Source organism: Neurospora tetrasperma (assembly GCF_000213175.1).
Source record: "Neurospora tetrasperma FGSC 2508 unplaced genomic scaffold NEUTE1scaffold_6, whole genome shotgun sequence".
Classification (NCBI taxonomy): domain Eukaryota; kingdom Fungi; phylum Ascomycota; class Sordariomycetes; order Sordariales; family Sordariaceae; genus Neurospora; species Neurospora tetrasperma.
The window spans coordinates 3,460,933-3,473,225 of NW_009799104.1; the positions used below are offsets into that span (position 1 = coordinate 3,460,933).

General features: G+C 50.6%; 5 protein-coding genes across 5 annotated transcripts; 4 read left to right on the forward strand and 1 right to left on the reverse strand.

Annotated features, from left to right (window-relative positions):
- Positions 1 to 1,444: 1,444 nt before the first annotated feature.
- Positions 1,445 to 3,126, forward strand: NEUTE1DRAFT_69765 (uncharacterized protein; the record flags this gene model as incomplete). Its single annotated transcript, XM_009856428.1, has 4 exons — positions 1,445 to 2,017; positions 2,075 to 2,211; positions 2,290 to 2,502; positions 2,583 to 3,126. 4 exons carry the CDS (start codon positions 1,451 to 1,453, stop codon positions 3,016 to 3,018), a joined length of 1,353 nt encoding a protein of 450 aa, XP_009854730.1.
- Positions 3,127 to 4,164: 1,038 nt separating this feature from the next.
- NEUTE1DRAFT_50053 (uncharacterized protein) lies at positions 4,165 to 4,624 on the reverse strand (the record flags this gene model as incomplete). The annotated part of the gene is made up of 2 exons (XM_009855595.1): positions 4,165 to 4,260; positions 4,559 to 4,624. The coding sequence occupies 2 exons, from the start codon at positions 4,622 to 4,624 to the stop codon at positions 4,165 to 4,167; spliced, it is 162 nt and encodes a 53-aa protein (XP_009853897.1).
- A 599-nt stretch (positions 4,625 to 5,223) lies between these two features.
- NEUTE1DRAFT_104242 (uncharacterized protein) lies at positions 5,224 to 6,529 on the forward strand (the record flags this gene model as incomplete). Its single annotated transcript, XM_009856429.1, has 3 exons — positions 5,224 to 5,326; positions 5,430 to 6,019; positions 6,098 to 6,529. 3 exons carry the CDS (start codon positions 5,224 to 5,226, stop codon positions 6,527 to 6,529), a joined length of 1,125 nt encoding a protein of 374 aa, XP_009854731.1.
- A 1,700-nt stretch (positions 6,530 to 8,229) lies between these two features.
- NEUTE1DRAFT_104243 (uncharacterized protein) lies at positions 8,230 to 9,398 on the forward strand (the record flags this gene model as incomplete). Its single annotated transcript, XM_009856430.1, has 3 exons — positions 8,230 to 8,941; positions 9,014 to 9,136; positions 9,241 to 9,398. The coding sequence occupies 3 exons, from the start codon at positions 8,230 to 8,232 to the stop codon at positions 9,396 to 9,398; spliced, it is 993 nt and encodes a 330-aa protein (XP_009854732.1).
- Positions 9,399 to 11,443: 2,045 nt separating this feature from the next.
- On the forward strand, positions 11,444 to 12,184 carry NEUTE1DRAFT_104244 (uncharacterized protein; the record flags this gene model as incomplete). The annotated part of the gene is made up of 1 exon (XM_009856431.1): positions 11,444 to 12,184. One exon carries the CDS (start codon positions 11,444 to 11,446, stop codon positions 12,182 to 12,184), a length of 741 nt encoding a protein of 246 aa, XP_009854733.1.
- Between the last annotated feature and the right edge of the window lie 109 nt (positions 12,185 to 12,293).

A 12,293-nucleotide genomic window follows, 5' to 3' on the forward strand; every position in this document is an offset into this window, starting at 1 on the left:
GGAAGTTGGCTTGCACATTGTCATTCACAGCTCTCAATTGTCATGTCCGATTTACGCTGTCCAAGCGATGCTTCTCCCACTGACACGCCTCTGCTCAACGCCAATTCTTTGTACATACACACTCTCAGCTGGAATTTCAAAAGCCCATCTGCCTGAGTTTGGTATAAAGCATTTGAATATGGAGAGACATCGATACATCGCTGCTCTGGTTTACGAAATCGTCGGGTTTCCCAGCGAGGGCCTCAAACGCAGAACTTTGGGGAGATCAAGAACGAAGGAGCGGGGAGGGATATACAATATATGCGGGCGTCCATCCCCGTGACGCCGCGATATGGCTTGTTTTTAGCATCGTCTTACGAGTCACGAGGATCACTGTTGCAGCATCAAGCCATCAGCACTCTTGGCGGCCAGCCGCCCAGTCCCGGCCGGAAGTGCCACCTCCGCAATTTCAAATACCCGGGATAAATACGGCGGCTCGCCCTCACATTTTTTGGTTCTTAATATCTTCCGCCCACCTGCTCATGACCCAGAACCATGTGGAGTAGTATTCCCTGAAGATCGCATCTATACCTCAATATCCAGTCAATGTGCGCAACTCTGCCCAGAAACATTTTATCCCAATCACCATCACAACGACGGAAAACGATCACCTAATGTGCTCGAAGCCCGCCAATGAGACGACTACGGCATTATTGGCTCGTATGAAGCCGTCGGTGGAAGGATCCCGATGAGGGGCGATTAATTGCCATCCTAATTGCCTTGCGGTTTGATGCTGCCCATCACGAATCTTCGACCACTGCTTCATCACCTGCCATCATTGGCATTAGTCAACGACCAAAGTCCGGCCGAGAACTCAGGCACTATTCATATCGATATGAAACGTTGGAAGACGACGAGGAAAGGCTGGGCGACGGTAAAATTGACGCAGAGGTCAACTAGGGGCTTTGCTCTGAAGGTCATGCTAGGCTTTGTATCTTGGTTAACATCTCGCCTTCAGGATAGTAACAACGAGATACATGCGACAGTCACGCCAATTAGCCATCCCATTTTCCCACTTCTGGGGTACAGACGGGATGTATACCACGAAGTTTTCCCCAGATTCCCCAGAATAATCTATTGCGGACGACTACCGAGCCAGGCTATCCCTTGGATGTGCATAGGTTGATCTCAATTAACTTATGGAAGGTTGATTGGCCAGCCAGTTTCGGATATGTCATTATATGGGAACTCGGATAACGGTTCCATTCAGTGTTGAGCATGTTTCCAGATCTGGCATGCCTCAACTATCACAGACTTACGGTCGGGGCCGAATGGAGTGGCGAGTCTCTCAAGCAAGGAAAACGTATAAATGAGGGAACACACACCCACGATTGGGATCCAGATCTATCAGTCACGCCATTCACCTTCTTGCCGACGTCCACACTACTACTGTTCTCCCCAGGTCATCATCATGAAGGCCTATTTCGAATACCTCGTTGCGGCTTTACCCCTTCTTGGGCTTACCACCTCCCAGCAAGTCGGCAAGCAGACGACGGAGACGCACCCCAAGCTGTCATGGAAGAAGTGTACCGGCAAGGCCAACTGCAACACCGTCAACGCCGAGGTCGTCATTGACTCCAACTGGCGCTGGCTTCATGACTCCAGCGGCAAGAACTGTTACGACGGCAACAAGTGGACCAGTGCCTGCAGCAGCGCCACTGACTGCGCGTCCAAGTGCCAGCTTGATGGAGCCAACTACGGAACTACCTACGGCGCTTCGACCAGCGGCGATGCCCTCACCCTCAAGTTCGTCACCAAGCACGAATACGGCACCAACATCGGCTCGCGTTTCTATCTCATGAATGGCGCGTCCAAGTACCAGATGTTCACACTTATGAACAACGAGTTTGCCTTCGATGTTGACCTGTCTACTATTGAGTGCGGCTTGAACGCTGCTCTGTACTTTGTGGCTATGGAGGAGGATGGTGGTATGGCTAGCTACTCTAGCAACAAGGCTGGTGCCAAGTACGGTACTGGTGTAAGTACTTGTGGACCACATCCTGGGGGTGAAGATTGGCGCTAACGGGTTTGTTAGTACTGCGACGCTCAATGCGCTCGCGATCTCAAGTTCGTCGGTGGAAAGGCCAACATTGAAGGTTGGACTCCGTCCACGAACGATGCCAACGCCGGTGTCGGTCCTTATGGTGGTTGCTGCGCTGAAATTGACGTTTGGTGAGTTCTTCTTCATCAAGGGTACCTACTACTGGAAATGTTTTTGGATTGTTATTAACCGTTGTCAAACGGAGACAGGGAGTCCAACGCACATTCGTTCGCCTTCACGCCGCACGCGTGCAAGACGAACAAGTACCACGTTTGCGAGAGGGACAACTGCGGCGGCACCTACTCCGAGGATCGCTTCGCCGGCCTCTGCGACGCCAACGGGTGCGACTACAACCCGTACCGCATGGGTAATACCGATTTCTACGGCAAGGGCAAGACCGTCGACACCAGCAAGAAGTTTACGTACGTTCCTTCCCCTTTATAGCTTCCCTCCCCCTTATATCCCCACCTCACTAACACAACCCGCCTCTTCCACCCAACAGCGTCGTCTCCCGCTTCGAAGAAAACAAACTCAGCCAATTCTTTGTCCAAAACGGACAAAAGATTGAGATCCCCGGTCCCAAATGGGACGGCATCCCATCCGACAACGCCAACATCACGCCCGAGTTCTGCAGCGCGCAGTTCCAGGCGTTTGGCGACCGCGACCGCTTCGCAGAGGTCGGCGGCTTCGCCCAGCTTAACAGCGCGCTGCGCATGCCCATGGTGCTCGTCATGTCCATCTGGGACGACCACTACGCCAACATGCTTTGGCTGGATTCCGTCTACCCGCCTGAGAAGGAGGGCCAGCCGGGTGCTGCGCGTGGTGATTGCTCGCAGAGCTCGGGGGTGCCGGCGGAGGTGGAGAGTCAGTATGCTAATTCCAAGGTTGTTTACTCGAACATTCGGTTTGGGCCTGTGGGGTCTACTGTTAATGTTTAGTGATGATACCGAGGGGGTGGAAGTTGGGAGTGAGTCTTGGTTCATGGATGCAGGAAGGAGGTGTGGGTCGTGCGTGGGCTGAAGCTCGGATCTTGGAAGGTTGGAAGTCGTGAAGATAGCAGGGAAAACGGGGGGATTTGTTCTTGGATTCTGTTTTGAGGCAAAACTTTTCACTTACACATGCCCTTCCCTGAAGAAGCAAACTGTTTGTTTTCGTGCTCAGCTGCGCTTTTGACTTGAGTCCGCAAGTCCAAGTGAAACTGACCTTACCTACCTACGCTACAGGTAATCGTGCGATTTACGGGAACGCATCTGAAGGGGTTCGATCTTGCTTTATGGAAGCGGTGTTCGTCCCTTTGAATGAGAGAGCGACAATAAAGACTTACAAGTGGTCGATTGGTGAAGTTGGCGAGTTGGGAGTGAAAAGAAGAAAGGACGTTAAAAGTGGATAAACGCAGCGTGCCAGGCACAGGGATTCCCTGCGCGCGGGACTGTGCAGAACGGCATCGGACCAGGGGCAACCAGTCGGGTGGTTTGTGCGGCGTGCGCCAACATCTGTGAAGACATTTCCGTGACCGAACGATCTCAAAGCAGAAACATGGCACTGAGCGCGCAGGTCTTCATGAACTTTCAGTCACGGATAAGGAACAAAAAAAATAGGAGAGACAGTGAGGACAAGATGTAGGAAAATGGCAAAAGTTTTGGACGAGCTGGGAATCGAACCCAGGACCTTTCGCATGATCAGAAACATGCTAAGCGAACGCTCTACCAACTGAGCCACACGCCCTGTGGAACCTTATTGGATGTTGTTGATCGTTTAGTGACTGTCTGGCTCTATAACCTGACCAGAATTCTAAAGTACCCTGCGCTATGCATCCGACCACTGACACTGTAGCTAACCTCAAACAAGTAGTAATAAGAGGTTCATACTAGATTCAGTTTCCTGGACTTATAGTTGCTTCTAACCTCCATATTGTGCGGAAGCGCAAAAATAGTATAAAGACGTTAAGGGTGCTACCGAACACAGCCATATTTCTCCTTCTTTTTTGTGATGTTGTTGGAAGTGGACCAACGAAAGTCAAGGGACAAACTGAATTCCCCCCATTACCCCCACCAAACCCCACTACCCCATCACCCCACCATGACCTAGAAGCGCCACTTTCCCTCTTTGGCATCAGCCCTACCATAATCCGAACTATCGGGTTCCACTTCAACGTCTTTGATCCAAACCTGACCAAGATACTGTGAATAAGTCTGAAAATTAACATGGATGAGCGAATGGATGTTTCATTAACGATTCGGTATTACGCAGTATGTGTCACGGCCTTGACTGCCGATGACTGGTCTTTGTCGATGACACATTGCTGTTGTTGTCAAGCAGAAGTTCTGCGGGTTTATCATCACGTATAAAATGCATGCCTCCCAGGACCTTCAGTTAATTTGTCTCTACTCATAAAATCATCAACTTTGGACGCTTGAAAATGGAAAGGTGAGAGAACAGCCAAAAAACAAAGATCATGTTCCACGAGAATGGGATGACCCAAATGAAGGCCAGAATGAGCTTCTGCCACAGGGCAGCCTTGAGCAAACAGTTGGCGGTCGGCATGTTGGCTGGGACTTGGGCATCCAAGAGCAGGCGCGAGCGTATAGGGCATGCGTGCGTTGAAAGAGGCGACAACGAGAACAGTGGTGGAACAGTAGGTTTAGATACAGAATGCCTTGTTCGAAAGGACTATATGAACAGAATAAAGTACGAAACCAGTGCGGTTTAAGACACGAGGTCTTTTATATGGAGAAATCGGGGACTCATTCCATCAACCAAGTCGAAACGCGGTCCTCCAAGTAAGCGAGTCAAAGTCGACCTCGTCCGGGAGCACGTGGTCAAAAACCTTCCTCAAGATGACGGGAGACAATGCGGTGAGTCCTGCCCTTCACTTTTTGTTCCAACTCCCTTCCCGTCACCGCATTTGTGACCCCGCTTTTGCCAGCAGGACGCACAACCGGGACGCGCGGTTCCGAGGTCCGAAATTCTCTGGTCTCGCCAACTTCTGAGAAGCCCCTCATTTCTTACCATCTTTTCTGCTTTTCCTCCCGATCCATTATTTCTCTTAGCGACCACCAGACACCTCACAGTGCGACCAAGCCAACAGTCGTTCTTACTCGATGCCAGGAAACGCGTAGAGAACCACCGCACCGAATTACGTGATGTCTAACGAAAGTGAAAGGAGTAGGGTCCGCGACGAGGTAGTCCCAGCATTTGGGCACGCCTCGCAAGGGAGCAATGCTCTAAAGCGCAGAAAGAAGGGTTGTAAGTACTGTCTCAAAAGCGGTTGTTACGACGTGTTCCCTCCGCGATAAACTTTCTTTCGAACTCAATTCACGAAGTCAAGCTGACAATGCTTTTGAAACAGCACCCTACTACTTTCGCGGAGCAGTGAGAATCGCACACAACATCAACGCGGCCGTAAGCGAGGCCATAGATGCGCTGGAATTTGTGTCGACAGCACAGAAAAAACAACTGTGCATCTTTGTGGACGGCTCCTTCGACCGACCAACACACAACGGAGGCTATGCCATAGTCTACAATGGCTTTTCGCTCGGGCCAAATACCTCAAGCGACGATCGACCTGTCGCAAAAGGATGGACAGCCATCCGCACCAAAGACAGCCATACGTGCGAAGGACTCTCCATTGCTCAATCTCTTAGGGAAGCAATCGAAGAGCTTACCATTTTGGAGGAACATGTTGCTACCAGGCACATTAGTACAGCCGGTGCTCGAGACCCTGTGGAAGTTTCAGTGAAGATCTTTTCAGACTCACAGACGGTCCTGAAAGCTATGAAGGCGGGAAAGTTCCCTAAGAAAATGAAGCACACCGGTCACGCCATCATCACTTTCTCGGAGGGGTTGAGGGAGAAGTTTCGTGGACCAGGGTGCAAATTGAAGGTGGACTTAGTGGTTCACTGGATACCTGGCCACGATGCCTCATTCCCCCTCCACCAGGTAGCGGACAAGCTGTCCCGCAAGTGCTGCCTGGATAAGAAGCCGTTTCTCTTCATAAACGAAACATACGTTCAGTAGAATGGAGCGGATGGCGTTTACGAGGAGGTGAAAGCGGCAAGGCGATACAAAGAGGAAAGACTTCTGCGATGGCGAGAGCGCGAGCAAGAAGAGTGGGCAGAGGTCCCTGAGGCCCAGAATCATGAGGTCCTGCAACCACAACAGACTGGAGTTGAAGAGAACCAAGCTGGTCAGCCACCCCAACAAACTGATCCACACACCCAGCAGCCAGCTTCACAACAACCGAATCAGCAGGAATGGTACAACCAGGTCCAGACATACTACGACCAGTATGCGGGCTACTGGGAGCAGCTAGGTCGCTGGCAGGACTGGCAGAGAGCCCACGGGCACCAAGCGGGTCAGTGGCTATGGGATCATGGCGCAAACCAGTGGATTTGGCAGTGGGACAACCACAATCCTGGCGAGACTGGTAACGGCCAGCCGCCCACCTGAAATAGTTATTCTCGAGTTCTTTGTCCTCTGTGTAGAGAAAACAGGCCTGTATGTCGGGATCATGTCTTTCCAGTTCAATAATAGGCATGTGACGAGTGTCTCAGATCTTTCAGTTGTCAAGGGTGCCTAAAGCTTTGGTGTATGAAACGTGGATTCAGTGTGTGCTGCTGTCAGGATATTGTTTGGGTCTGCCGGGGGTTTGGTTGGACGTCCTAACATTATGGGCAGGTACCATAGTGCTTGTTGTGTACTTTCTCCAATTACTCTGTCCCAAATGCGAAGCAGTAGCTGGCAACTGCCAGAATCTTGACGAGCAATTGTAGCTTCCTCACCACGATGAGCTCGCCCCTCATTCGCAGCGCAGTTGCCGCGCTGGACCACCCCATCATGCACAATTTGACGAAGAAGTTGGTGGAGATGGGCAATCCCTTAGAGGGGTATGAATTGGCGCCATTGACGTCAACCAGCGTTTAATCGTGAGGGGAGTACAATGGAGAGCTCTTTATCAAGGACTCGGGTATTGAGCTTGACACTGGACACAGCTTCAATACCCTTGCGAGGTACTCGACCAAGGGCTTCTGACCTGCGAAGATGGAGACTCAACTCCAACTCTGTATTGGGTTGTGTGAGCGCCACAAGGATGGTCACCAGAAAGATTCGAAAAGGCGCTGTTCCCCGTTAATGGGTGGCAGTAGCGACAAAATCTAGGAGGGTAATCACGCGAGCTTGACCTGCTCTCGTTCTCAAACAAAGGGCCGAAAGGTCGAAAGGAGTTTTCTTCGAACCCGGCTTGTCGCCATTCAGCACCGAACCCATAAGGGTCCTCTAGCTACTCTACACATCGGCTGCACACTGCTTCGAGCTTCTCGACGCCACCTTGTAGCCGGCTTGGAAGGCCTCAGCCATGTGGCTGGACCAGCACACCTTCGGTACAATCATCACTTGACCAAGAGGTCAGTTACGCGAAGCAGAAACCAGGAGCCCACAGGGGAAGCGTATGTGTGTCGGTTTCAACGTTCAAGTCTACGATGATGCGCTTCGTTGGGCAGCACAGCTGATACATACTCTACAACATACTCAACAGGGCAATGGGTATGCTCTTCTGATGAATCTCAGTGCGTTTTAGGGCGTCTCTGGAGTATGGAGGAGTTCCAAAGAGGCAACATTACACCGAGCTGGAAGATGAAGCAGCAACTGATATGACCGAGAAAGGCATGAAAAAGGAACAGGCACCTCGGGCTCTTTCAATTCATTGTATTTCACACTCAAATCTCTCCTTTTCTTTTCTTTCCACTTCAGCACTCGAAGGGTGGTTCAATGCGCTTTCTGAACCTCGCATTGAAGACCCACCCAAAACCTTTTCAGATGGACAGTTCCTTTCCGTCCGCAAAAGTCCATTCACCGCTATCCCAATCATGGTGGGGCAAGCTGTCGGAGTGAAGGGCGGCAGTTACGTCGGATGAGAACCTGCTTGTGCGCTCCTTCCTTGACTGTCCGACGCAAAGCTTTTTTTTTTTTTTTTTCCCATTACTTGTATTCTTTTCCTCTTCTCCATTCTTGAGTGCCTTCATTTCCTTCATCGGAGCGCACGATTTGTAGTGGAGGACAGCCGGGATACGTCAGCGACACTCGCCGTCGATGATCGCACGCGCAATCATTATTTTCTCGACTCTCAACCGAAGACTCGACTAGCACCAACCATGAACGCTCAGTCAGGCCTGACTATGCACAACTACAAGCAGGACGGTCTTTTTGCAGCCATCGTTGTCGGCTTCGTGACCTCGTCCCTTTCGACCGGCTTCCGATTTTGGGCGAGGCGAAGAACGGTCAAGGTCTGGCGGCGCGATGACTGGTTTATGCTCGCTGGATTGCTTTGGAGCTGGGGCGTCATTGCAGCCATACTACATGGACTGACTGTCGGATTGGGTGAGGAGGCATTCACGACAGACCACGACAAGCTTTGGCTTCCCCGAACCAATTCTGCCATGTTGATGTTTCAAAATTGGGGTGTCTTTTGCGTCAAGGCATCCATCCTATTTTTCAACATGAACCTTTTCAAGGGAAGGATCTCCACCAAGTTCGTGTGGACAGTCTTCGGCATAACCTTCATCAACTCGTTTACCGGATTCTTCATTGCGTTCCTCCAGGAGATCGCCGCCTGTCCGCGAGCCGACAAGCAGTGCTTTGGCGAGTCAAAGTTTGTTGTCCCACTGACCACGGGGATCATCTCGACCTTGTGCGACATTGTCATCTATATCATGCCAATCCCGATTTTGGTCAGACTAGGGGTGAACAGAAGGACGAAGCTCGGCCTCTGCTGCGTCTTTCTCCTCGGTCTTCTTTGCATCGCTACCAGCTTTGCGCGATGGGCGGCCATGTTGCAAAACCACCCCAAAGATGATGTTACGATGCGTTAGTCCTCTTGTTTTCCTCCTATCCCAGCCTTTGAGAGGCTATGTAGCTAATGATTTCACCCTCATTCAGCCAGCAGTATCGGCATCAGTCTCTGGACATTTGTTGAATTGTCAGCGGGTATCACATGCGGCAACCTCCCTGTCCTGGCACCGATGTTTGGCTGCGTTGGCCCACGGCGCGGAAGAGGAACCGGTCGGTCGACTCCGCATCTCGCATCGAATTTCAACCTTCCTTTTCAACGAAGTTCACGAGCGTTGAGTCGCCCGGTTAAGCAGCAATCTCGTGATGCTGTAAAGAACTCCGAAAAAACCTGTCCGTCGCCGCGAAAGACCGAAACGCCCTCACCTTTGCACCTCTCTTTCACTGGAAGCGATATCGAGTTGAATGTTTTGTCGGTGCCAGCGGCCAGCGGTGTAAGCACAACGCCAGCGGATCCGCCACAGCCTCTCACTAGAAGTTCAAGTCAAAGGTTGTCCGTTTTGGAAAGGAGGAAGGCCCGAGCCGGCTTCGAGTCTCTCGAGTGAGGATGAGGATGACCAAAGGGAGAACACTTCGGCACTACACCGTACTAATAGTACATGTCCAAAATGAAACTGAAGGCGAAGAGCACACTGGAAGGCATGCACAGGGAAGAAGCATATACGGACAACGGTCGATCGAGTGAAGAAGGCAACGCTCCGTTCTTCTATTCCAGCTGCTTCGGACCTGTCAACCTACCGCAACACCCATCCCCAGCAAGAGCTGCGCAACCCTGTTGATGTACATTGCCGGACAGTTCGAACCACAGAGCTTTATGGAGATCAACCACCCTGACTTTCGACCAGCGAGACTCGCAACTTCTGTCAACAGCTGACGAACCCGGAAACTTCCAGACTTAAGCCCAACATCAAACCCTCTCATCACTCCAAATCCAACAGCAACGCATATCACAACCTGAAAGCTCACTTCCCTCTGGACATCGTCGTCACAAATTCACCTTGAGCCACGCTATCACGACACTTACTTGGAAGTGGTGTTGGAAGTAGTAGTGGTGGAACTGGAAGAGTCCAAGACAGACGACAGGGACGTGGCAGCCGGAGTGGTATTTTCCCTTTCAGCGTTGCTCTGATATGGGGAGGAACTAGTGTAACTGGACGAGGACGACGAGTTGCGGGTTGCTTCTGAGGTGGAGTACGAAGAGCCAGCGGTCACGTAGCTGGTAGAAGTGGTAGAACCACTCTTGTTATCGTATTTTGTGTCGTTGCTATAAAAGGTGATAAGTGGTTGGTCCGCAAAGGCACATTGGAAGGGGGTTGGTTATTGGGAAGATATTAGGAGGAGAGAGATGTTGTTGAAAGAGGTCAAGTGACGGTCATTGACTGGAAGTAAACCGGGAGAGCAGAGAAAAGAGGCAGATTGGAGACAAACTCAGGCATGTTGGAAGTTGGAGTTCTTTTCTCAGGGAAACCGTGATGTTGATTGACAAGTGTGAATATGCTGTTTGGTTGTGTTGATGAGTGAGAAAGAAGGAGCAAGTGCTGTCAATCTCCTCCGTTTATGTCTTTCTGGTACTGTTGCACCGATGATACTTTCAAGCAAGCAGTAGCTGTCAGGAGACATGGTCGATGATGCAGAGGCCTGAGCTGTTGACGTGCTCTGGTTGTTGAAGACACAAAGTCGTCAGAGTTTGGGTTTGGCAGTGTAGGTTTGTCCACAGTTTCCTGTTCTAGCCTGCAAGGACTGGCTGATTGCAGACTTTGGTGTTGCCAAACTCGAGGCTCCAGATGTGGAAAGATGAGGATGAAGGTCTCGTTGTCTTATAGCCGCACTTACGGTTGGAGTTTAGGCAGAGCGATAGTTTGTCTCATACCTTTACACTTTCGGCAGACATGAAAGTCTTCATGTTCAAGCAGTGTGGAAAAGATGCCAAGCCAGTTTGATCTGGATCATCTTTGTATCATCCTTCTCACCTGATGGCGGCGCAGGAAGTCCTGCCTCAAAAGGAAACCAAATCACATTCTATTCTGCTACAATCAATGTTGGTTTGTGTCAGCTGTGTTGTTCAATTGAGAGCGGTATAAAAAGCCCCGGAAGCCCGGTCTTTTCTTGGGCTCAAGGATTAAGCACCCAGATATCAGAACTGATTTCCCAGAGTAGCACAACTTAACTAGGGGCTGATCTCTTTCGTTTTTCACCATGATCTTTAGCGCCGAAACAGACTGGTTGCCGAATGGGCTTCAATTCTCAGATAACCAACATCATTTACGCATTTGGTTACATACGGAACGGAGGATAGCCGTAAATACCTTACATTCTGATGCTCCTCTTAAGAACTGTTTTGGTAAAATACCTGTACAGGAGAACAATGAAGACTTGAAAGCCCATCTCCAAGTTGCATTTCTTGACAAGCTGGACGACAAAAATCTTTGGGGATATGGACCCCCCACGACTCTTTGCATCGAGTCTGCTGGTCCTGTTGTTCCAGGCTTCTCAGCTCCAAAGGAAATATTGGGGAGAATCATGAACACGTGGAAGATCCCCAGAAAACTTTTTGACGAAATTCAGAAGCCTGGGTCTTTTCCAAAATTTTCATTCTTCGAAGAGGCCCAAAGGTTGCATATCGGGTTCAGATGGTCGTCAGCGCCTGGATCTTATTTTATCCTTCTTGGCTCAATGTTCTCTGTCAATACTCTCCGCTATGGTGGCATTAACGAGCCCATTTCTCAGTTCCGCGGAGTCTTTTCTCATCGGGGCGTTCTTACACCCATGTGGAACGGCGATGTGATGAAGAGCGGAGAAGACCTTTTTGGCTGCTGGGAAGGCTCACCGTTAAGATTGGTTGTCATGATGCTGAACCAGTGCGAAAAACATCTTGAGAGATCCATTCAGCAGCAGGCTGAGAAGGTCGAGGAGATACAAAGCCTTCTATCTTCTCAAGAGGCAAAATCTTCTGGCTCTCCCGGGCTCCACACTCGACACAGAGATCTCACCACTTCAATCTTCACACTGAGAAACTCCTGCCGTAACCTCATGGAGATCTGTTCTGGGTTCGTCACCGCTTTCAAGGCTTCCCTCTCGTCCAAGCACGTCGGTGATAATCGCCTGGGAAATTTGAGGTCTCTGCGCGACGGCATCGAGAGAATACACTCCCGACTGAAGTTTCAACTCAACAGGATCCATTACCTCGAGAACATACACATTCAGTCCACGAAGAGCATGGCTGCGTTGAAGCAACTCATGTTGTTGAATAAAAGTCGCTAAGTGAGGAGAGGGCATAAGGAAAAAGATGACGCATCGCGAGACATTGACTGGGGTGACAAGGCTTCTCATCTTGGTGTTCATGTAACCAGGAGATTAAAGGAAGGTGGCG